Here is a 26,127-nt window from a genome sequence, read left to right as displayed (position 1 = left end):
AGGAAAGAAAAAAAGACAGGATGACAAACAGAAAAGCGAGGAGAGAGAGAGAGAGAGAGAGATAGAGTAAAAGAGAGTCAGAGCAGTCTGTAGGGATGCAGGCGGGGGAGGAATGTGGTTTCCATGGCAACCTGAGGAAGGCTGAGCTCTGGGTGTCCGTTCCAGCTCTGCACTGCACCGGCCCTCGCCTCTCAGCCGCCTTGCTCTCTCTATCTCTTCTCTCTCTTTCTCTCTCTCTTTTCAGCCTCCCCCACTATATCTTCCTCCTAACAGCCCCCTCTTCACTCCCTCTCTCTCCCTCCACCCTGTTATATGCGCCTCCTCAGCTTCCTCGCCTCCTTCATGTGATAGAAGGAGTCACACACACACACAGAGAGGCAGTTCCATGTTTCCCACCCTAGAGTCAACCTGTACTGTCACTGTATTCTTACGCAGACATGATCACATTTAATCTATGTGCTGACAGCCAGCATCTTCCTCTCTTTTGCCCCTCACAGCCCACTGATCCTCACGCCTCCAACCCCCTCACCAATGCACTCGTTCTGGGCTCAGCTGAAAAGCTAACGCCTGCGGACACTGTGCTTGCCATGTGCTGCTGGCCGTGTTGTAACGGAAGGCATGTGAACACAGGGGCTTTTAACCATGTTTCTGTCATGAAACATGCAGACTGTGCTTGTTGCTCATGTAAGTAGCAGGCTGACTGTCATTGTTAAAGACAATACTCAACATTTTGGGAAATGTGTGCATTGTACAGATCGATCCCAGTGGATTTACAGTGTGTAAAGCTAGAGGCAGCTGGTGAATAGCTCAGCTGAGCATGAAGCATGGGAGCTGGGAGACACGTCTTATAAAACAATTAGACTAACAGCAACTCTAAAGCTGACCTTATAACCTTTGAACCTGCTTTGATAAATTAAGAAAAATAACGTAAACATGTAAGCCTCTGCCAACCAGTAAAGTTGCAGAAAACAACCATATTTCTTTACTTCTCAAGAAATCTGTATTAAAGACTTTGGAGGAATTCAGTAAATGGTATTAAAGGAAAGACTCTGAAAGGTGGAAGTGATAACTAAAGCACAATGCCATCAGAACCAGCAACAGCATCGAATAGGCTCCATTTACGTAACTTTTTGTCTTCACGTTAACCTTTCACTAACACCATCTTACAAGCCCATCCATGAGTCTGGTCTCATATGAAGACATTTCCTCAAGGTGTGCCCGATTAAAAGTGTTCATGAGCCTTTAAAAGATGGAACGACCAAAAACACATTTTTATTTTGAAAAGTTCTTACTGTGATCAGCTTAGAGAAAGAACTACAAACGTTTATAACTGAGGTTAAGAGATACTACAGTAGTTGTACGGATTCTGTTAGCTATGTTAAAGAGCAATTTTATATTAGCTGCCAGTTTTTAACCCTATGATAACTAGCCGTTTGTAGGGCTGATTTCATATCTGATGTGCAGTCCAAAGATGATTCGGTAAACGAGAGGGAGGGCTCCTTGCAAAAATATTGCGTATGAAACATGTTTGAGCCTCAGATTAATATTATGAGCCATCTGAACTTACTCAAAGTAAATCTGTTCATTCGATATCTGGACTCGTCCAAACCTTTTTGATTAAGAAGGCTCCTCTCAACATGACACAAAATAATCCGAGAGTCAATCTTGAAAAACGTGACAAATGTTTGATGACGCTCGTGCACATCTCTAGTATCAGACTGAACTGTCATGAGGAATATGTCTTCTTAATGCCTCAGTAGTCAGTACAATATTACATTTAAAGTGATCAAACGTTTTACGTACATTTGGGACTTCCACATGGGAACGAATCACAAAGCCAGATACTCGCTCCACTTTGTGAGGGCTCCTCCTACTGACCACTCGCACCAGAGACACACCTTCCTCCTCTGCGTCCTCATTCTCCTCATCCTGGGCCTGTGAGACACAAACAGACACTTTATTCAAAAAGAGGAAATAAAATCAGATTCTAAATAACCCAAAAGCGATATTCAGGAGATACCGATGACACAAAGGACAAACGTCGTCATCAAATGAAAAACAATCTGTTCAACAGTCACAGCTTTATAAACAGATAAAAAGGGGTCCGATCATGCTCTTGTTTAAGGCTCTATATTTTTACTCTGGGAGTGACTGAGAGCAGTGACATATGATTCACAGTTTGTTTTTTTAAAAACTATTTATTTTATACTTCCTCTTCATCCAGCAACTGAGTTCATGCCGTCTAAAAAAGTCATGTACACTCCCGTCTTTAAATTGTGGCTTTCCTGAAACCTGTGAAATGCCTTCTATTGTATCAATGAATAAAGACACTTAACAGCTTAATGTCTTATATAATTAATTTTCTCGATGATCCATCTGTAGAGATTTGACTGCCTGACTGTAAGAAAGTGGAAATCTTTATCTAAAAATGTTATCTCCCTTTGAACTGTTGTTACAGGCTGATTCATAGAGTCTCTGAAATTGTTAGCCTACACGCTTTGAGTACAATTTAGACTACAAATATACCCCTCCCCCTTACTAATTATATTCTATTAATGAAATCTACCTGCCTGCTAAAACAAAGCTTCTTCTCTCCGACCACTTACATTTCTTTTCCAAAGGAGCTTTTCTCAACTCTCACCTGCTACTTTGCTCCAAATCAGGGAATTTGCAGACTCATTTCTTTTTTCTTTCATCCTCCACCGCAGGTGACAGCGTGGCCAGAATACTGATGAGAGTCCATTAAGAAGCTCTCTCTCTCTCTCTCCCCCCCCCTTTCTCTCTTTATCTATCACTTTCTCTCCCTCTTCAGGACTGTGCCAGTGCCCAACAAGCAGCTGGAATCCAGATGAAGCGCCGGAGGAGAGATCAGAATTAGAGGCTACACAGGGCGGATCAGAGAAGGAGCGGGGAATTCAAAATAACAGTGCAAAGTTCAAGCTGTAGCCACAGTTTGTGGCTAAACTGATGTGTGTGATCTTATGATTGATAGCTTACACAAGAGATTATTCAATGTTGTGAAAAATGGCATCTGCTTGTGATATCCTGCATTTATACGACGAGTTTCTATAAATATAAAGTGTAGCTAAAGCTAGCTCTTTAACTCCTGAGAATGCCAAATAGAGCAACAAGAAATTCAGCCAGTCTCACAGATGACTGGAGTAAATCTTGGAGTATATTTACACTACTTCATAGATAGACTTTGAATCCATGGACCAATGAATCCAGAATTGTTTTGAATGGACAATAGACATTGAATCGAATTGTGAGACACCCAAAAAATGTGAAATAAAAGAAAAATCACATTTGGCTGTATAAACTAATTAGGTTCAGGACTATTAACTTGTGTAATCGACAGCCAGCAGTAGCACATAAGCAGGGAAGTCTATCTGTAGGATAAAAGAGATGCATTAAACCTGATAGATTTGATAATAATCAGCTTATGGAGTAAAAGGCTGAAAAGGTGAGCAAAAATAAATAAAGAAGTATATATGGAGGAAATTATGCAGACAGACGTTTTATTATGCTTAAATTATGAACAAATGTTTTTGGGGGGGTTTTAAACAAGGAAAGAGGAAGAGAAAGTGTGAAAATAATGGGCTTGAATTGATGTGAAACTAACTGTGATTAATAATGTTATGAAAAGAGATACAGATGCTGCTGCCAATCAAAGGATACTTGAGCTTGTCTAATAGCAGTAACAGTATGGCTGTCATTCTTCAACCAAAGGACCTATCAAACACGTCACAGCTCCAAATCATTGACATTCTTTTTTGAATATTGCTAAATCAGATGTTATACTGTTAATATGTCATCATGTCCTGAACACAGTGTCATAATGCAGAAGAATCCTTCATGTTGAAAACGATGTCACTCTGCTCACTCAAGCGAGTCGAGGAGCTGCCATAAACCGGTCGACACAGTCTTTTGCACTGAAGCTTCTATTTAATACAGTCTAGGACAAAATGACAAGTTTATTGTAGTGAGCCGATTTAATCCAGTTCAGACTGAGCACACAACTTTCAAAAACATATTGCCATTAAGTGATTGAGCGGAGGCCAGGGATGTGAAGCGTGAAGGAATAATGTTAGATTAAAGTTTTTCTCTCATGTGAGGATTGAACAGGCAGACTGCCCCCCGGTGGTCAGTGGTCACACAGGGGTCACTGTATTACATGAAGCATTATTGTGCAGCTCACAGTCATTCACGTTTGTGCAAACCATCCACGGCTCCGACGGGAAACTATGTGATGAAGCACTAAGAAGAGACTGATCCTTTGTTATCTAACAAAGGAGGGAGTGTTTAACAATGGTACGCACATATGGAGATTTAAGTGTATAGTACCCTGTGTTTGGAGTATTTGCAGCATTTAACATTGCCAGGCAACCTTTTCCTCTTTCATCGTCTGTCTTCAGTCATCTGTTACGACAGGAAGCTCCGGTAGCCTACCGTAGCTCATCGGCAGCCGCCACCATGCTGGAAATCCTGTCTCAGCCGAGGCTTAGAGCCGAAGCTGATGCAGGTTTTCGGCCCCTTGACATGTTTAATCATCTTACTAAAAGTTATTAGTAAAGAAATAATGACCAGTTTTAGCCTTAATGCACACATAATGTGAGGGAGGTTTACATTAGGCTTGCACGATATGATCTAACTGCGCCATGTGTGATCACACTGTTACAAAGTGCAATAAATACACATTAGCTATGAATCACATTTTTTATGAATATCTGCTTTTTTTCACATTTTTCAAATACACCTGTGTAAGCAAAATGTCCCTCCTGTATCCAAGACAAATATAAAAATTCTTTAGTTTCACATCTGGATTAGCATCAATTGTTCTGAAGGTAGCTGCTGGCTAACTTAGCTTAATCTGTCTGGATCAAAACGGTGTGAAAGCATAGCTGTCTACCAAATGGATAACATCTCTGCATGCTGAGTGAAAAAGCATTGCTTGTCGTACCTTTGCGATGTGATAATTGCAAACCTCACATTGTGATTGTGTTAAAAAAGTATGATATACTGTGAAACACGAGATCGAAAGCTGACACAGAATGAAGCCCTTCTCCTCCAAATTCACTTGTATTATTTTGTCTTAAAATATTCTAAATAACCATCAGGCAGCAAACGCTTACAATACAAACGACTGGCTGACTTTATGAGAGTTAACAGTAATCAGCACTCCTATGATTCTAATTCCCTCTTCTCCCTACCTCAATGTGTCCCATCCTTTCAACCTTTTTTCCCTCTCATCAGACATCCACTCACCAGGTGGAAGTCACAGCTGCCCGCCATGACTCATGATAACATTTAATCCATGTAGGAGTGCGAGGGACACAGGTAGTGACACCTCGTGTTTGCTGCCAAGTAGCCATTTTTTTTTCGTACAGCCAGAAGGCAAAAATACAGCCCAGCACGTGTAACACCAAATACAATGTAAACATAAACCTACTTTCAACAATCTATAATGTGAAGAAGGAAAATTACCTCCCACGCATTCTGCCTGCCGTCTTCTTTCACAACAGTTTGTTCCTTGTTTAGTTGCAAGGTCACCTCGTAACACTCTTGAATATCTGTAAGAAAGAAAACAATAATGAGATTTTTTTTCCCCCCTTTACTTGGATAATTATAAACACACGACAAGTGCTTTTTTCTTTTTTTACACTGTAATCTTTATATTTAGTTATAACATCTCAGCGTCCAAAAGTCTGTTGCTTTGGTTGTGTGAAAGAGTCCACCAATCAATCAAGGGAACACACAGAAGAGAGATGGCTGCCGAGTGGTGCACTGGGTGAAAACCTGGGGGTGGGTGTCGTCTGTTTTCGTGGAAGTTACGTCTTCATATCTGCAAGTGCTCGTCCTATCTCGATGCTGAACTATATTAGTCATGACTGAATTACTCATCAAGTCGCTGTTGAAATCATCGCTGTCAAGAGTTCCCGATATCATAGATTATCATACGACCTGGACCATAAGCACAAACGCATCTCAACTTTTTTCAGTTTGACACATCACAGACATTGTTTCCTTTGTCTTGTCGTGTTTAAGCTCGATATCAAGGTGAGGCGAAGAGAGTCCCAGGTCTGAACAATATGAGAGATAAATAAACAGTTAAAGAGTGCACATTAACTATAACCAGGACTGTTCAATAAATCAGACACGTTCAGAGACATTGTTACACATGCAGCTTTTACTAAAGCTAATATGGATTGTTATTTTATTTATCACACTTCATATTGATATCAAAAAACAGTATTAGGCATCATATTGGCTAAGTTAATATCATAATCTTTGATCTACCAGAATGTTCTTTATTTCAAAATAAAAGCTGGTTCTTGAATGCATCTCATGAATGGAGTATATAGTTCTTCAGGCAGGTGACCCCGGGTTCAAATCCGACCTGTGGCTTTTTACCTGCACTAACATTTCAAATGTTGCAATTAATCACAATGGTATTTACCATAAAAACATAGTTACCATGGTAACTGTTTTAATAAAGGCATCATTCTAAGATTAATTAACACGCACTCAAAGCAAAGAACTGTGTTTGTTATACAGATAAGATAACCTCTGATCTCATTAAATCTGAACTATCGAGAAGGGCTGGATGGAAATGAACACATAAACCCACTTATCTCCAGTGGACAACGTCAATGTTTGTACCAATCTTCATTTCAACACCCTCAGCTCAAACATAGTTGATGCTGCTCTTACTAAAGCTGTTCAGAAATGAGGCAAGTTATGTAATAAACAATATCTCATTGTGAAAAGTCAGAAAACTCAGCTCTTCACAGAAGGAAGGTGGCAGAGGTCACATGAGCTGCCCCTTCCTTTAGTCAATGGGGCAAACAAATACAAATGTCATGGAATTCAGTTTCTTTTTATCCCGAACTGCTCTACTTGTTTCTCTTCTCCACTCACCACCTCTTTGCTCATTTCTCACCCATGTTATTGAGCGGCAGCCATTTGATGAGTATGCACCGGGTCAATTTTGCTGATGTCAAACACGGGCCTTCTTACTGCCCTGTTGACATAAAGAGGTTGTTGGAGAGTTCATCAACTTCCCAAAGTTCCATGTGAGGACAAGATGTCCAACGAGACACATTTTAAGAGGGATATTCACCAAGAAGATGAGTGCATTTTTTGAAATGTGTATCTTTTGTTGAAACAGACAGTTCTACACCCAAAGTGTACATGTGTGAGACGGCGAGATAAGGGTCACCATGTCCAAACAAGACACAGTGAGAACAAAAGTGTAAGAATGGAGCATGTGACTCATCACTGTGTCTGAATGTGGAGGAGTGGAGCCATGTGTGGGCAGAGGAGTTTGTTGCACAGCTGACTAAAGAGCACTCTCACTTACACAAACTTTTTTAAAGATGCAGGTACACACAGGCCTAACTGTGCGTACACTTGCATAAGGGCATATAAAGACCTTAAAGAGGACTCATTATTGCAAATAAACCATCTAATTAAGAAACAACAACAAACTCCCCATCCTCTAAAAGCAACAGATTGATGTAAATTAACTCTCAAAGAGCAAAAAGTCTCTTGTAGTCTACGAACAAATAATGGCCTTATGAATAGGAAATGCATGGATGTAAAAACTGGTTTAGTTCCAGTTTTACATTTGAAAACAAATATATTGAAAAGAAAATATTTCAAAAATTATAAAAAACAATGCCACCTTTTTACAAGACTGAAAATGTTGGGGCTTTCTTGCTGCAGTTTTTCAATAAGCCTGCACTAAACGCTTCTCGCCAGGAGGGGGCAGATGAGACAGTTAAGACATTTCACATGAAGTTGACATGACAAGTGTGCTGGCAAACCAAACTGTTACACTTCAATAAGACAAGGAGCGACCTTAGTTTGGAGCTGTCAAGACGCTACAAAGCTTTTGCTATACAGTTAGCGGATAACTCTCAGTCGCTAAATCAATTTGAGTGACATATTGCACATACAATTAGTCATTTGACCAAATGCTCATATAAAAATACAGGAGATTACAGATCCTAAGAAGTCTGAACACATTTCATCTGTTCAGTCTTTGCTCTTCAGCTGCATCATGGACACCTGGCTTGCTTTCACACAACTAACACTTCTAATTACATCGCTCGTCTATTCCTGGCATAGGCAACAAAATGCAGAAAAAATGCCTAATCAGTTCTTAAAGTGCAATGCAATCAGGATTTACAGGATGACAAAGAATTGAGAATTCTGCTCTCTTAAGATCTGCAACTTTCCCCAAATATATATTCAAACCGGTCCAACCCTCAGAGACCACATACATTCCTGGGCACAGAACCTAATGCATAATCCAGGCCAGAAGTCTCTTTCACAGGACTTATTCCCATGTCTCTTTTTGATGTCGGGACTATTTTGGGACAGCCCTGCTGGAGCTCAGAGCCTTTTTATCACAGTCAGACGGGGGTTTCCTCCACCTTCTCTTTGTCCTACAAAGATGCTACATGCTGTATCAGCATGTTTGAGTGTGTTGCTGGCCTCTTCTGTTTGTCATGAATCTTTGTTAAATGGACTGAAGTCATCTCTTTATTGCCTGCCTGCGGTGAATCATGCAAAAAAAAAAAAGGAATGTGCCCCTGGTTCTTTATATGAAGATGAGCAACCCACAACTCACTAGAATAACACATTCAAGGAAAACTAGGTCACAAATTCAAGGCGGGGTAAACAATTCACCCCCTTGTTTCTGCCTCAATAAAGTATTCCCCTCTGTGATTTAACGTGTGTCTGTCTGCATGTGTGCCCAAACTCCCTCCGTGCAGCAGCCCTCCCCATGCCTCCCGACTGCATGTTGATATGTTGGAACAAAAGGATGGATGCAATGTTCAGGCAACCTTTGTTCGTGACTGTGCAACCATGCAAACGTCCAATCAAGCGACCAGCACTGAAGCTTCCCACACTGCATCAAACACCTCTTTACTTCCCACAGTGGATCAAAGTTACAGATACCTCTTCAAGACAAATGTGTTCTATAGATAGATTTGTGTCTTCAAATCGTGAAAACAACAGGGTTTTCGATCACAAACTTTTTTGTTCTTTCTTTTGAGTTTGAATCATTAGACATAAATTCACATTTTCAGAAAGCTCAAAACTTTTAGCCAATCATCACCTGACAAACACCAAATGGTTCAAACAGAACTGCTTCACATGGCCCTGTGAAAGCCAAACACAACAGGAGAGAATAAGAGGATGAGTAATGTTTATATTGCACTGTACTCCGATTAGTGCTGGGAACCTGCTGCTCCTCCAATGTGCTTTTCCTGATAAAAGAAACCTACATGTTGAATGAAGGGCGAAGGTTCATCAAGCCACCACCAACCACAGGCCTTTTTTTTTTACTCCAGTACCCTTTCATTCTCTCTTTCACACAGAGCCAGGAGAGTTTGGGAGGAACTTGGCATGGCAGCCAGGAGTATTTTATTTCCCCGTCTGCCTCAGGCTCGGCCCTGATCGAACATTCTTTGTAAGGAATGTTTGGAATCTCGATTTGGAGGCTAATCCCGGAGAGTCAACGCGGTTTATATTTCTAACGAGGTGGATTTCATCTTGTGTTGATATGTAATAGATTTTAACTGTTTCTGTCATCAAGCTACAACATACTGTATAAGACTACTTTAGTAGGTCTAGTTTGTGTATTCTGCCCAAGTTCACTTTACTTAACACTTTATCATTTGTGCGCAACAATGCTAATACAGGAACTGTAACTGTTGCCTTTGAAACAGAAACAAGTTTAAGTGCCTCTAAAGGTATCCAGCAACTTTCTGAGAGACACTTCAGAATTCTCAGTAATCACGCTACTGCATTTCATTTCATTTCATTTCATTTCTATTTTATTCTGAAGGGACAGTGCATACTAATAAACATTTCTGTAAATTTGCCAGAGTAAAGCTCATTTTCACCTGTTGTGCCAGGCCAGATTTTAAAAAAGGCTCCCTAAAAACAACAAATTCAAGAAAGTACAAATACAAATATAACAGTTGACATGACAAGTTATTCTAATGAAGGGACACTCAAACATGTTCACATTGTGTACTGCTGATTCGGACCAATATTTAAAAAAAATATTTAGAAAATCTGTAGGGACAAGAAACTATCAACATATTTGATGTATTTAAAATGTATTTAACCAGGAAAACACCTCATTAAGATTAAGAAAGTCATGGTTACATGAGTGTCCTGGCCGAGAGGGGCATCAGTACAACAAAAAGTTACAGACATAGATAATGGATCAGGAACACTGCAGATGACTTCAACGTATCTGCAACTCCTTTTCCCCATTTCAAGACGCACTTTGAGAACAGATAACAACGATACATTGTGTGACTGGGTTGCAGAGTAGAGACTGTGGCTTCCAGCATATTTCAATGTCACACAACTTTTTTGATAACTCTTCAGTTGCAGCTCGACTTCTTCATTCAACAAACTCCAACCTCCATCATTACAGTTAACCAGGAACTCATGATTTTACGATCATATCCTGTACAACTATTAAAGAGCCATGTTAGCCTCCAGTCAAAGCTCTATTCAAAGTCAACTACCAGCTGCTCTGGTAGACTTTACTACAGGCAGAATCATGGTGTCAGCTACATGCTACCATTAGCATGCTAACCCAGTCACAATAACAATGCCAGAAGAGTGTTGTTAATTAAGTCCATTTACAGTGTTTATTACGTTCACTATCTTTGTGATGCATCTTGGCAAGCTAACATTTACCCGTTATTGATTTACTACAGAGCTACTCGACCTAAATGAGGCCCCCAATCTCTGACAATGGGCTCTTTGGCCCCTTTATATGGTTTTAAAAAACGAATGGGGCCTTGCTGACAAACAAGTGAAGTAAATATGACATACAGAATTTATTTCACTGATCAGCCCCCTACCCCTCTGCTGCCCCACAGTGAAGCAGCAGTGGGTCAGCAGTGGCAGAAGCAGACCCAGGGGCAAGCATCATTATAACATGGCTGTGGTAATTAGAAGGACCACTCATCCATCAGTTAAACTAAAGTAATGTGCTTTAAAAGGAACTGAGGTGAAGATTCCTGTTGGCTTCCCTGAGCGCTCTTCTGATAGACCAAACTTGTTTTAAAAGTGAAGCTGGTAAACCATGATATAAGCCCCTCTTCAGATGAGTTTCAGTACAAAGGCACTCTTTAAGACACTTTCTGGTTAAGGACATTAGTGTAGTCAGCAGTAGCTTCAGTAAATTACTCTGATATGATGATTAACTGTGCAACACAAGTCTATGAAGTATAAGGTACACAAGAGGGCAATATTCAAGGGAGTGATTGTGCTTTCATATAACGCCTGCACGATCAACTCTGTCTATACTTAGACTGTGCAGAGTGGCTTTATTAGGATTTCATTACAATCTGAGTATGTTACTGAGGGGCGTGCACAGGAAACCTTTGTGAGCCAAACTGAAAGGCCCCTTTCATAAACGTAATTGGAAAACTTTTAGAATCAGTTAACTCGCAATGAAAATGAAAACAACCTGACTTCATCCACATCCTGTGCCTGCCTGCTGCCGTTTCATGACAACACTAAACACAAGTTGCACTACATACAGACTAAGAGAATGACAGCAGTGTTGCAAACATGATTTAAAACTGTATTCCTTTTGCAAATATAAAGGAGTGTAACCAGGAAAAGTTCTTAGGTAAGTCCACCTCAAGAAAAGTGTGATGTAATTTGAGCGAGAAGGTGGAGTTTCGAAAGACTCCTTTCTTCTAACTAAGCAGCTTTACAGTGTTTTTCTCACCGAGAAGGGCTCGGAACAGCTGGCTGCCCAAGATGGCGGACACTTTGCCAACGCTGGTCTTCAGCACTTCCTCTTCTGGACTGGTCATGTTGGCCTGGTATCGTCTGAGCAGCCCAACTGCCCGCTCCGTGTCTGTCTCACAAAATAAAAAAATATTTTTTTTAAGGACAACTGAAGCAGAGAACATTTCAGCAGTCAACGCTGACAAGGTGGAGAATACTTCACAGAGTTTGGATTAAAGTAAAAATTCACCGTCCTGCTCTGAAAAGGCAAAGAATCGAGGGATAGAGAAATTAAAATGTGGGAAAAAAGATCATCCATTAAGTCCAGGCTGCAACTGAACGTCTTTATTTATCATTTCCACTATGCTTGTCCAAAAATATATAATTTTAAAACCAGGAGTCCTTGCTGGGTTTTTTAACAATGCATTTTTTGTCCCACCTACAGTCACAGGAACAACTATATTTAGATTTATAATTATATTTAAAACATTTGCATAGCTGTAACCAATACACTTGTGCCATTGCCAAAAAAAATAAATTCTTATTTGAGTAATACAACTGCAGCACTGTTGTTTGTTACTTCCCTGTGCAGAGCAAATTAAAGATTTTATTCTCTTCCAACACGACTGTACAACTGGTTTTTGAACTCTGTGGGTGGTATGGGTCACAGCAGAGAAGAGATGGGAGTTAAATCTAACACTTCACAGTTTCCTACCTGATCCTGATCGACGAAAAACCTTTAATACAGTAATCTATGTGATTCCCGGAATTGCACAATTTCGATACGTTTATTTACCTTTCAAATCCGAGAGGACACAAACTATCTCACCGAATAATAACAGAGGTGGCCTTAAGTTACCAGTTTTAAACCCTGGAGTTGGATTAGAAGAAGTAGCCTGGAGATGTTTTGTTTACTAACAACTTTTAACTTTCGCCGAGCTTTACCTAAAAACTTTGTCACGTGAGACAATTAACGGGAGGCTACTTACCATATTTATGCACCATGGTGTGACCTTCCCGAAACGTCATGTAAAAGAAGAGTTGGGTGTGTTTACAGCAGTGAAATAATTTCTGCACTAGTCTACCAGCAGATCTGCCGCTCCTCCTTCAAAACAAAGTGAGATATTGAGTGTGAAATGTTGTCGCTGGACACTCCCTGTCTGTTTCTGCAGCGGTCAGCGGTGGTCCACACCCACCCACCCACCCACTGGAGTAATGATGAGACAAGAGGAGGAACTGTTGGCTCATGACAACTTTCCAGAAGTTTTTTGGCTAAACGGTCCCTGAACGTGACTATGTTTCCCCTCCCTCCCACAGCATGCACGCCTTGTCTTCTTGGAGAGCGGTCCTCCTGGCTCAGTCTCACTGGGACACTGTGATAACAACATTGACACAGAGAGACGGTGCCACCTGCTGCTCGCTCAGGTTATTTATTATTACACGACACCATCGATAGTGATCAATTGGTAAGCGAGGCATTGTGCATGTTTTTCTCCTTGTGTGGCAAAATTTGTCAAAGTTTTGTATCGAGTGCCATCTAGTGGTCCGTCAACGTTACTGGCTACTGGTGAACCGGGTCCGATTTACAGGTCTTGGAGAGAACGAAGACATTCGTGGGGAAAAGTTGTTTTAATACGCCTTTGTGGAGTCTGATCATTACCACCCAATGATTCCAAGTTTGAACATTAAAAAATTATAGTATCGTAAAATGTAAGTTACACGACCAAACCTTAGCAAGCGCCAGCATCTGCAGCCCTCGAACGGCATTGTGGGAAATGTAGGCTCCGAGTTTTAGCAAGTGTGAAACATGTGTGTAATACTACAAATATCTGGTTCTGCAACTCTGTATTTGATTTATCCTGTAAATATAAGGCAACACTACACTTAACCAATAAAAACACTTGAAACAATTACCACCATAACTGCCATTGTTATGATAGGATAAAAGGTAAGCTTATGAAGTGAACTAAGTGTGTAATGTTGCATTCTGGTCAGGAACAATATTCAACATTGGTGGTGACACTGTTTTGGTTGAGGTGGCAAAAGGGCCATAAGGTAGGTTTTGTAACTTCAAAAGGGCATACAGGCTCAGTTGGGATGAGGGGCTTCTTCACTGAGTGCTTATAATTTCATTGGGGCACATCAATATTGTGTTTCCTTCAAATTGTTGTTGCTGTTGAGCTAATTGAAAATCAATTCCGTTTTATTTCTTATTGTTATTTACAGAAATGTTTGGTAGCATTTGATGCTCATTATTACTGCTGTTATGTTACTAGTAGCTAGCTGGATACTTACCTTTAAAATTTAGTGGAGTGATAGAAGAGCTATGCTATATAAAGGATTTAGTCCATATATTTTCATATTTTACTTCAGTACAGTACATGGGTAAATTCAATCTTTCCCGTCCTGGTATACATTTGAATCAAAATCACTCATTAAGAGAATTACAATTGTAAACACACAGAAATAGGGCAGTGGAGACAAAAAAAAGTTCTGGCTCAGGTCAAAGTAAATGCACATTTTTGCTGCACTTGGGCACTGAAAAGTTTGGTAAAAAAACAAACACACAAAAAAAATACAAGCAAAAAACAAAGAAATATAAAATGACTTAGAGTGCAAAGAGAAGATGCAGTGCATATCTTCAGTATACAATACAGTGATGCAATCAGAGTACATTTTTAATATCAGTAGCAACAGAATAATGATCAAAACCCTGGGATCATTTATAGAAAAAAACAAACAAGACTGCCATCCTGTGGTGGCACAGTGCTGATATTTGATTCATATCAAATAAACTCTGGGACAAATTTAAATATAATATCTTATTTTCATGGCTTCAGATAAAAGTGTATGAATATTCACATTACGTTTTTTTTTTTATTCCTCATCTAGGTCCAAAGAATTTTAACAGTGCATTTAAAGATAAATAGAAAAATCTTCTTGTGGGGTTGAAGGAACTACACAGTCGGCAAGAAAGGAGTCAGTTCTTTCTCATTCCACGCTAATATACTCTTCTGTTGGTTTTCTGCAAGAAGAAAAAAACAGACAACTCAATTTATACTAAGGTTAGGGTTAGGCATACTCTTATTATAAATCTTTGCAGTTTTTTGTTGGGTTGTTTTTTTTAACCAACCAGCAATTCAATAGGCCGGTGTATTGAACTATTCATAAACTGTTAATTGAATCAACTGAAACAGCTTATAACCTCCTTGCAAAGAGTGACATTTCTCCTGGTAACTTCAGTCGACAGGCTCGTCTTTTCTTTTACTAATCACAGCTTTTTATCTTATGAGGGCCCGAGTATCAAAAGCGGTGTGGAGACTCTCTTGCATTCGTTCTCTCCACCAAATGAATCACACATGTGGCTGTTTTACTTTAGCCTTTGAGACTGCTGTTGAAGCCTTTGTTTAAAAAAAAAAATCAAGATAGATGTCACTAAAGGGGAATACTCTGAATCCATCATGTCAGTTTTAAACAAACATTAGTGTCATGGTGTTATCATCTAGATCAGTGGTTCTCAACTGATCTAGTTGAATTGTTAGGTGGTTAATGTGTAAGTAGGTTAGGTAACTATTGTCATAAATCAATTCAGATTGTACTCAGCAAATAGGCTAACAAAATATTTTGTTTCTGATTGTCAGTAATTAGTTTCAGTTGATATTATCATTAATTAAAAAACAAACAAACTGAAAGTCAATTTTAAGAAGTACCCTAAGTTGAGAAAAATGTAATAAACTTACAGATTCATTTGTTAGCTGTGTTAATAAATTGGAGATTAACAATAATGACCTATACAAATCTACACATACTGTACCTTCTCGTTGACAGAAACAGTGTGCTTTCCTGGCAGAAACATCGAGGTGAGCACGTCAGTCACTGACATTTTCATGCAACAGACACAAAGTTAGCAAACGGGGCTCAACTTACCTCTGAAAGATGTAGAGGCCAATCATTATTACAAAAGACACAACGTCCACAGTGATCCATATAACTTTGTATGTGTGAGGAGCCTGGGACACACAAACATGGCTGTATGGTCAAGGTGTGTCACATCACAAAATAATAATAATTATATATAAATATACACACATACACACAAATGTAGGATATTTTCAGTCCTTAGAAAACATTCATCTGATGCTATTTACTCTGTATTGAGGAACTGTCCATAAAACATCATCTACTGTATGTGCAGGTGCATGGAGTGCTCACCATGACCCAGTCAGGCTCATTCATCTGTTTTAAAAGATGACAGGAGTTGGTTGTAACTGAGCTGGCCCCTGCGCACCACAGCAGAGAGAAGAGCCAACGTTCATTCACCACCCACAGGTTCACTGTAATGTTCTTACTGCGTAGATCACTGTAGGATACAAACACAGTGTTTAAAATGGATCATAGCAAATATTGAACCTGATATACAGTACGTAAATATCAGTTAGAAGTCAAACATTATAGAAAAATATCTTTTTCATGATATTCACATGGTGGACAATATCCTTTGACCTCCTGATTAGTGTGGGACGCTCAAATGCTATGACATATTACTGCTTTTTTAAAGTGGCAAGACAAGTCTTATAACCACAAGATATCTAACAGTTGTTATCACCTCACTGTTTAATCAGCAGCTAAAAGAAAACAGTGAAAAACTGACCTATTAAATGACCCATCAGATAACCTCAGACTAATGGAATTGGTATAGTGTGATCAAAGTGTTTCTAGGAAACACAGTTTTTTAAATTGTGGATCAATCATTGTGCAGAGATTTAAATGACAACGCTTTGTCAGATTTCACAAATGTTTACAACTTATCACCTGGAACAACGTGATATATCATTATCATGTTGACAAAAGAATACACGTTTTCCACCCCAAGATGAGAGAAGGAGAAAATATGTGCTGTGTTTTTTTTTTGGTTTTTTTTTGTTACATTTATAATACAAGTGTCATGATGCAGTCCTAGGTAGCATTAGCCCTCACATTTATACTACACACAATGCTTTGGAACAAAGGTGTATGTGTAAACAGTGCAAACTTGAAATTTATAGCTTGTGCAGAAAATATGTCTCCATCATGAAACGAAGTCATGCACAATGAGATCCCTGCACACCTCAAACATGTTGAAACACTGCATTTTGTTCATATTTATTTGTAGGTTGGCATGCTCTGCTGTGAATAGCACTCCTGGGTGGAGATATAATTTGATGCTCATTCACTGGAGGATGATCTTGTGCTCCATATTCAGTGCCAGCGCAGTGTCTCAGCATGCAACACACACTTTTAATTAACACACCACGGTGCAAGCCCCCCCCTGGCAATACTGCTTAGATAGTATGAGTGTTTAATGTTTGGGTTTGTTTCTTACCTGAGCTGCTCCATACTCAGCTTGCTGTATTTCACGTTCAGGTGATTTCCTGTTTGGTTAAACATGTCTTTTATGTTGTTATAGACCTGGATGAATCCTGGGGCGGCGTTATGTACAAATTCTCTTTTTTCTGGGGGGAGCCAGAGAATCTAAAAGAGGTGAAATACAACACCTTGACACAAGAATTCATTTATTTCAATCAAATTACATCATACAGAGATTGAAATTAGACTTACCAGACTCGGGTCAATGCCAGAACTCAAGATGGTGCTGACTGTGTCCTCTGTGTCATTTTCCACATCAGGACTATATAAGTCAAACATCACTGAGATGTTGTGCTGCTTAGCAAGGTTTAATAGCTGAAGTAAGGAAGGTATAGTCTGTCTCCGGGCTTTTCCTTTTTCTTCTGCCGAGAGCGAGTACACCGAACCGAAAGGATCCGTCTGCAAAATCAGATCATACTTTCTGTGACGGCAACACGTTGCACGAATACACAAAAAAAACAACAACCCTGTGTGTGTGTGTAACAACCCACAGCCCTCACCTTAATGAACCATTCCCCGGCATTCAGACTCTTTAATTCCCTCCAGGTCAGGTTGCCGCTGTAGTTGAAGTATTTGCCTTGAAACTTTTCTTTGACATTTGTTGTTCTTTGCAGGAACTCACCCTGATGGTCATGCATCAAGAAGGGAACTCTGTCTTCACTGTATCAGACAAAAAGGTTAAAAGTGAGGGACCAAAAAATTTATTTCAAACGGCAATAATTTATGAATTGACCTGCAAGAGCAACAAAAACACAATACATAAGCTTAACAACCAGTTGTGTAGTGGTGTCTGAAGAAGTGGGTATACTCTTAATTTTTCCCCAAAATGTTGTTGTTGTTTTTTTAAGTTGCCCATTCAGCAGAAGGTTAATAGCAGTTACAAACCCCTCCTTGCAAATGTACTCAGTGCTTACTGACCAATTAGAGACAGAGTAGTGGGGGTCATCTCTTCACCGTCCTTGGAAAAAAAGGCCGCATACTACTGATTTTTGTCAGTCAATGGTGTGAATCAGAGGAGATTTAGAAGTGTGTATACTCCTTATACCTGTGTATACCCTGCATTACACCACTGTCAACAACCAGACTGACACTCAAGCAGTGATTACCCAATTAAAAGAAGTGTAGGAACTTCAATACAGGGGGCTGGAAAAACCAAAACGTGCAGCATGGATAAAGAAATAACATACAGTACCACTTTAAAAGAATTCACTTTACGATTATATCTATAGTTTAAAAATCCAATTTCACATTTGATGCCATTTTTCTTGTACCTGAGTTGTACATCTGTCTCAAAGGCTGTGACGCCGCATGTGACGCTGCTGTTAAACGACATCATGGTGTTCTCTGGGGCCAGCTGAAAAAAATCAACAACATTTTATTCAGTGAAAAGTTGAAAAAAGATATATGGTTGAGATTTTTTTTTGCTATAAAAGGAACAAATTATTTCAGAAGAGTATAAAATGTAAAAGAGGATATTGAATGTTGTGGAATGTTTTATCAGGTGATAGTTAGCCTATAGGTAAAGACAGTAGACAGTAAACAGTAAATTGCAAGTTAAAGGTATAATAGTCTGAAGCTAACATACTCCAACCAATCTGGTTTGTTCAATCTGTCCAAAAACACATAGTACATTGTTTTTGTTTTAACTCTAAAGCTGTTGGCTGGCATGGAAAACTTATCCTTTTTTTTCTACACTTGGCAAGAACGTCTTAAAAAAAAACTTTGTAATATACAGTGATTTTTTTTATCACTCACTCCTAACACTTGTCTCCGTGAAGAATAGAAGAAGAATTTCTCTTGTTTGATCAGTACTGTTTATTTGAAAAGAAACTCGAATGTTATCAGATTAGTAGCTGAGCAACATTAATGAAAGTGAATTTATTTACTTAAACTATGTTCCTCTTTTAAATGACCATTTCAAAGCGATGAGATTAGAAATCTTAATTAATCCCCAGAGGTGAAACTCTGTCACAGTTTTTGATAGTTGTTATGGAAACACCTGTGGTAGGCACTTTGTGGGACTTGTGGAGGGTAGCTAATAAAGTAATTTGACAACTTTTTTTTTTTTTTCAAATAAGGAATATGTTAGTCACATTATTACCCAGGGCTTTTCTCATAATGTCAGACTAATAAAGAAACATATCCTATATGTCTTGGGATATAGATGCTTCAACATGCAAAACATTTCCCCCACTTAAAATCTTACCCACAGAAGAGTATTATATTATTATTTATCAAAAAGTATTTTGAGGTTTGGTATTAATGTAACTTAAAATTATTTGTTGTTAATAACACCATGTAGAGACGATTTGTTGTTGTGAAGTAAAATGAGTTGTCCAGAGGAAGGTAAGGCACTCTACATGTCACAGCACTCCTATAATCCTACTGATGCTACAATCGCCCCTGCTGTTAAGCCTCATCTGCTGTCTAATGGTGACACTATGGGACACTATTTAATGTGCATCTTTAAGTTGTTGTCAAGTAAAGCAGGATGCTTACCATTGGTGCTCCTCTATGGCCAATGAGCTTTGGTTTCTCAGGTAACTTGTGCATTTCTATCAGACAAGGGGACTGGATGTACAGGGGACACAGGAAGATGGCTGCAGACACCGTCACAAACACCACTGCGATGAGGAACTTAGACCCTGGTGAGAACAATAGTCAACGATAAAAAAAACATGTTTTCTTTTTTTTTCCCACTCTGATGTGAGTTTACAAAGGACCTTTTCAAAAGTCCCTTTAGAAGTTTGTTCAAATAAAGTACTATTTGTGCTCTGGGAGTATCAAAAATATCAGTGCCTTTCAAATCTGTGTATTCTTTTAAATTTCTCTTTGAATACTTTTTTACATGAGGTTACACCGGATGAAATCACACAACACACAAAAGTGAATACACAGCAACAATTGTACTTGCTGGGTGCATGCATTGCTAATAGATGATCCAGTACAATTGTTCTTGTATTCCAACACCCAACCTTGATTATTTACTCATATCAACAACCCCTTCAGAAGCCAATTTGAAGAATAATACCTTTAATATTGCTTAAAACACTGATTTCTGCAGGTTTCAAGCTTTGAATGACAAATTACACGCGCATCATTCAAAGCTATTGTTTGTTATTTCCCCATGTTATTTTACCTGAAACCTGTTGATTTTGTGGGGGTGGCCTGGAATCATAACGCTGCATTGACTGGCTTTCTTACAAGTCTTTATCCAGTACCACATTTTAAATCGTTTCAGAGGACGATACATAAACTGGTATCGGTTTCGGAATGTAAACCACTCTGAAATTGTTGTGACTAATGCCAAAAATGTTTTACTCCATGTGTACTATATGCGTTGTACAAAGGTCTCATATAATCTGTCATATAAAATATATCCGAACCGTCTTAGAATACTGCATGTACAGCCTATCGGGTGTTTTGTTTTCCATCATTTCTTGCAGTTTATTCTATTTCTCACCGTTTGGGTAAAAAAAAAAAAAAAAATCCACAACAGCCCTTAACTGACATTTAACACTTACAGCTTTCCTTAGCTTCATGGAAGCCCCTGAAGACGAACAGACTCAGCAGCGTCAACGCCCCAACAGCACCAAACTGTAAGAAAGGGGCTGTGGCCTGCAAAGAGACCGACACACGACTGAAATACATTCAATTCACAGACAGAAGCTATGCAGCAAAAATAGGAGTAAAATATTACTTTACCTGGAGGGACAGAGGAACAGTTGACCACTCCTCTCGCCACTTGAGACTGAATCCTGCCACTACAAAGGCGATGAATACAACTCCCAAAAACAACAAGACCTTTACAGAGAAAAAGCAAAACATAAACTTTAGTGATAAAAGAGAATGGGTGCAAGTTTACGACTTTTTGTTTTGTGCTATCATGCAAGTATATTTACTATTACTACCTTATGTAACCAGTGTAAGTCGAGTGGTTCTCCTAAGACAACTTGGAACAATGCAAAGATCTGTAATGAAAGGAGGTACTTTATAGAACATGACATGCAAATATGGCATCTAAATCTCTGGCTTAAAACTAATCTTTTTGTGCACAAAAAGCCCAAAAATAAACCTGTAAAAAAAACTAATCTTTTTTTTCATCAGATTTGATGCTAATCTCTCTTTTCGTATTATATAGTTTATTGTTTCAAGGCGAAACAATGGTTATTTTATGTTTGTTGTTTTTTTTTTAGCTTGAAATCTAAATGCCAGCGAAAAACTAGTCTCATGAGACCTGTTATTACAGCATCACTACTTTATTCTCACCAGCAACAGAACACAGTAGCTGGTTATCGCCGCAGAGATGATGATCAGCACCATGAACCAGTTCACCCACCGTTTCATATTTGTAAAGCCCTGCCTGATAATAGAACAATAGAGGGCAGCAAAGGGTTAGCAGAACAAAGGCCAACAATAAAGAAAAGAAAAGACAGGATTCTGGGCTTTTGTTCAACATTCAATGTGGGCCATGTGGATGATTGTGTGTGTGTGTGTGTGTGTGTGTGTGTGTGTGTGTGTGTGTTTGTTCACTCACCAGTTCACATCATCTTGGTCATTAAAAGTAACCAGACAAACATACATCCAGCATAAGGAGAGGAGGGAGACCAGAGTGAGAAATGAGGACCAGCAGCATGCACGCTAATGTGAAAAGAACAGGTGGAATATAAATGTTTCAGCTTTTGAGACTTCAAAGCTTATAAAGTCATCAGGGTTCAGCTAATGATCACAATCTTTTGTGTGCTGTGTGTGTAAAAGTAAAAGTGTGTGCGTGTGTGTGTGAGTGTGTGTGAGTGTGTGCGTGTGTGTGTGTGAGTGCCAAAAGAGAATGAGATTAAAAAAAAACAATGGCATGACTCCAACATTTTTTCATTGTGCTTTGTACTTGATAACTGTGATAACTTCATACTGTTACGCCATCCCCACACACCTCAGCTCGCTCAGTTTTGTAAAAACAAAATAAATATTCTCTGCTGTAAATCCCTCCCTCTCTCTAATCCAGATAAACGTATTACAAGCCCGTGAGTTTACTTATTATGTGTACACTTTTACACATCAGTGTGTATAATCACCACTTTATCAGAAAATATGTTTTGACTGTAAGTGTTGGAAGACCTTTCTTTAAGAAAGGAATATCATATAATTAACAATGCATTGAATTAAAGAACAAGATGGCCAACATGTTTTTTTTTTAATATAAATGTCTGATTTCAGTCTGCTGGAATGTTAATCCCTTATTATAGGATTAGATTCAAAGTGGAAGCACAAGTGACCTACAAGCCAAATAAATCAGAGCATATTTGAACATCTTAATGTTCATGTACACATATTTTTATATACTCATATATATCCACACACATAGAGCCAAAAATACTTACTTTTCTCTTGTTTTCACTTGCTTGCTTCCATTGGCAGCTGTACATGCCCCTGGTGCAAACCCTCCACCAGCTTTCATCCTGAGACATCTTTACCCCTCCTCTCTCTCTGTGTCAGTCCTGTTCAGACACCTGATACACAAAGCCTGAAGTACGATGGAGAAGGCCTCAATAACGTTTTCCCCGGGTACTAGGAAGAAGCCTGACCTCATTCACCTCTCTAAACCTAAAGAAAGAAAGACGGAAAAAGGGTGGGAATGGGAAACAAGGAGTTTCTGTGGTTATTAAGGCAATCCCCGCTCAGTAACCCCCTGAATAGTTCCAGTGTGCAAAGAGGGGTTAAGTCGATGGCAGCACTTACAATAGCCAACAGCATGGGGTATTGAATGTGGTGCTCGGACCTGCATGAGAGTGAAGTCACACACACAGCCACAGTGACAGGCACGTCCACGCACAGAGAGGGGGGTGGAGTAAATCAACTGTGTGATTAAATGAAAACAGAGCTGAAAGACCCTTTTGGGACGTGGTTCATTTCTGAAGTTTACATGGGTTTAGATTATGAGAAATGTTGCGTGCTGATCATAGACTGTAAAAATGTAAAAATGTGCTGATATGCATCAAGCCAAGAATGGGCCACAGCAATTAAACATGTCAGGACACATACTGTTATCGTTGTGCCAAGTTATGGTACCTCTACCAGGGAAATAATCCGTTTTTGTCACCAACTGATGAGACGTGTTAAGCAATAAACGTTTGTGTTGACTTAAGGTTTCTTGTTGGACTTGATTTTTGACGTGGGTTTTTTTTTCCAGCTGTTGATTTCCGTGTTGGTTCTTTTCCTTCTCAAGTCAAAGCCTTAATGATAAAGGTACTTTTAAGGTTAGGGGAAACGTTTGAAATTAGAACTAAACTTATTTATCATGCATAACCCAAAAGAATAGTAACACAAAATCCTCCCATTAAGTTAGGTATTTCTGCCGCTGTTTGTTATCATCAGGCAAATATCATCCAATAAAAGCATGTCTGGACAGGCTGACAGGTTTCAATGTCACTGTCAGAAAAGAAGAGGGCTTTGTTTCATTATAAAACCTACAAGGAAGTTTGGAACCTGAGAGGAATGTTGAGGTTGCTGCGTGAGAAAACCGCACAATTAACCCGTGACAAGAGGACTAAAGAAATAAATAGAAAGGTGTCCCCATTAAAATCAGACAACAATTAAAATACTTCAGTACAGCTGGGTGCATTATAACACTGTCTCTTTGCACAAAAAACATAGCTTGAAGACATCATTGATTAAATATTTAATAGTAATTTGTCTGTTATATCTAATGCCAGACATGTTGCTTCAAGGATAAAGTTTTGTAGAATGGATACATTCGACTTGCATGTTGGTGTATATTTAAAGACAACACATGGATGCAATATTTAGAGTGCCAAATGGCTTTCAGCATTTTCTGTTGTTTGGGATGAAAGCTGTATTCAGACATTGTGATGTAACTGGTGTTCTTTAATGACAAAAGTGATAAGAGATTAAATATCCATATTATGACTGATGTTTATGCTCAGACTTTCCTTCATGACCATCACCATCAACCTTTATTTACTCCAAGACAACAACCTTCCCTCTTTTCTTTGTATCAATAAATTAACAAAACATGAACATAATATCTTTAGATTGAGATTTAGTGAGAGCGACCTGAGCAAAGATAGTCACAGTGACAGATCATGATGTGATCAGAGGTTTGTTTTACCCTTGACAAACAGGGTAATATATATATATATATATAGATAGATATACATATATACTGAACAACTCAACATACACAGGACTTTATTTATCTTGTATAGGTTTGTGTCTGAGTATATTTGCACAGATAGAAAGAGATTGCTTTTATAACTGTCATGTGATTTTATCAAGATTTTTGGCCAAGCAGGAACATTTTGATTTACTCTATTCATGACGGTTTTTACTGTTTTCTTCATTGTTTACCCCATACAAGATGATTATTCTCTATAATTATCAGAGTGTTAACTGTGTTCGGCTATCTATCTATCTATCTATCTATCTATCTATCTATCTATCTATCTATCTATCTATCTATCTATCTATCTAGTTGCTGAATCAAAAAAAGATGAATGAACTCACCATTAATCAAACTCTGAGATTCTCCGTCAGCTTTTTCGCCATCACATCAAAACAAACTTCTTGGGAAAAATCCCTCCGTGTGCCTCTCCACTTCTCTTCTCTCCCTCTCTCACACCCTCTTCCCCCTCTGTTAATCCGTGAACTGAATGCAAATGGTACCACACGGATGAGTGGTAATGGATGAAGGGGTGTAGCCCAAACACAGAGGGAGGATCCAAACACTTCATTTCAGATTATTAAACAAAGTGAACTTTGAAAAAGGTGTTTCGTATTATAAACAATAGCCCAGTTCTTCTAGGGCATACGTCTCACCTAGTTTACTGTTAGTGATGCTATGAAAATAAAACAATGTATTTTTAAAGATACCAACATGTGGAAACTCATGAGGGTATAAATCATACAACCAGGGACGGACTGGGAAAACAAACTTGACTTTGAATCGGCCAGACCACGACATACCGTCATCAACACCTTTTCTTTTATCCTAAACTATAACACTGTACCATCCAAATTACAGCAATCATAGTCATTAATTTACTGCACAAATAATAATGAAAATACAACACTACAATTGTAACTTCTGCATTCAAAGTCTTCAAAGTTTGTAAGAACGATCAGAAAACTGTAACATTGCCAAAAATGTACGAAGAAACAGTTTATTATAGCTTACAGTATAGCCTATTTCTTAATATTACTGTATGGGGCATTTTACACCATTTTTTAAGTGCAGCTGTTTTCACTACTATGATAATCATTTAACTTTATTTAATTTCATTTAATTGTTTGCATTGTACTGAGCAACACAAACATATAGAAAAGTAACAACACCTGAATAACATTTGCTCACATCAGCCAGCAGGTAGCTTATAGGCAGACTCTTTCTCGTGTAATGTTCAATTGCCCTCTATTTGTCTGTGGCTCTTCCAGCAGCTCATCTCTCTATCCCTCATCATCATCGTCATCATCGTCGTCATCATCATCATCATCAGGTGGCCCTATACCGTGCTGAGGCTGCACAACTGTCAGGCCCCCGAGAGTCCTCAACACTCTCTTCTTCACTCATTTCTTGGATGCTGTTAATATTATTGACGTGAACTTGTGCCGTGTGCTGGTGCCGTCTTCACCGTCTTTGCTACGACTACTTCTTCTTTTCAATTAGCTGGTAGGCACGGGCGGCTGCCGGCTGGCATCAACATTGTCTGATCTGTAGAACATGCAAATGCACGTGATGTGAATTTAGACTTAAATACACTTTGAGAGGACAAGGATGACACTTAAAAGTTTAGTGTTTGTAAAACTCCAACAGCAATCGGGCAAAACATAGTTACATTTTAAAAGTGTATTTATTCTTCTGTGCCACTATTGTGACACAGTTATTAAAATAGACGTGTAAGGGGAACATTGTAATAGTTTGATTTAAAA

The 26,127-nt window shown here is 38.9% G+C and overlaps 2 protein-coding genes across 3 annotated transcripts in view; both read right to left on the bottom strand.

Annotated features, from left to right (window-relative positions):
* Positions 1–12,956, bottom strand: part of dlg3 (discs, large homolog 3) — a 76,842-nt gene extending 63,886 nt beyond the window's left edge. The window contains exons 1-4 of the mRNA XM_079352354.1: positions 12,768–12,956; positions 11,777–11,908; positions 5,485–5,570; positions 1,804–1,935 (exon numbers count right to left, since the gene is read on the bottom strand). Coding sequence (XP_079208480.1) covers positions 1,804–1,935; positions 5,485–5,570; positions 11,777–11,908; positions 12,768–12,807 — 390 coding nt within the window. The 5' untranslated portion in view covers positions 12,808–12,956. The remainder of the gene's footprint in view (positions 1–1,803; positions 1,936–5,484; positions 5,571–11,776; positions 11,909–12,767) is intronic.
* A 1,163-nt stretch (positions 12,957–14,119) lies between these two features.
* gdpd2 (glycerophosphodiester phosphodiesterase domain containing 2) lies at positions 14,120–24,837 on the bottom strand. Of its 2 annotated transcripts, XM_079352640.1 has the most exons (17): positions 24,706–24,837; positions 22,921–23,038; positions 22,563–22,785; positions 21,722–21,825; positions 21,454–21,547; positions 21,096–21,155; positions 20,890–20,988; positions 20,709–20,802; positions 19,684–19,829; positions 18,456–18,538; positions 17,685–17,844; positions 17,377–17,583; positions 17,141–17,289; positions 15,991–16,138; positions 15,706–15,788; positions 15,593–15,621; positions 14,120–14,803 (listed from the first exon to the last, which is right to left on the bottom strand). In XM_079352640.1, the coding sequence occupies exons 3-17, from the start codon at positions 22,647–22,649 to the stop codon at positions 14,736–14,738; spliced, it is 1,611 nt and encodes a 536-aa protein (XP_079208766.1). In that variant the 5' UTR covers positions 22,650–22,785; positions 22,921–23,038; positions 24,706–24,837; the 3' UTR covers positions 14,120–14,735. The 2 variants fall into 2 exon arrangements, with proteins under 2 accessions (XP_079208766.1, XP_079208765.1); XM_079352639.1 differs by lacking the exon at positions 22,921–23,038.
* Positions 24,838–26,127: the final 1,290 nt, after the last annotated feature.

Source organism: Symphodus melops (genome assembly GCF_947650265.1).
Source record: "Symphodus melops genome assembly, chromosome: 9".
Taxonomy (NCBI): Eukaryota; Metazoa; Chordata; class Actinopteri; order Labriformes; family Labridae; genus Symphodus; species Symphodus melops.
Note: the sequence above shows the minus strand (reverse complement) of the source record. Positions and strands in the feature narration are given on the sequence as shown.

Excerpts from the sequence above, each read along its gene's own strand:
- gdpd2 (XM_079352640.1), bottom strand. The coding sequence starts at position 22,649 with ATGTCTCAGGATGAAAGCTGGTGGAGGGTTTGCACCAGGGGCATGTAC. Across the intron at positions 15,789-15,990 it reads ATGAGCCTGACTGGGTCATG|GCTCCTCACACATACAAAGT; the intron begins GTGAGCACTCCA and ends TGTGTGTCCCAG. Across the intron at positions 15,622-15,705 it reads GGCCTCTACATCTTTCAGAG|GAAAGCACACTGTTTCTGTC; the intron begins GTAAGTTGAGCC and ends TGTTTCTGCCAG.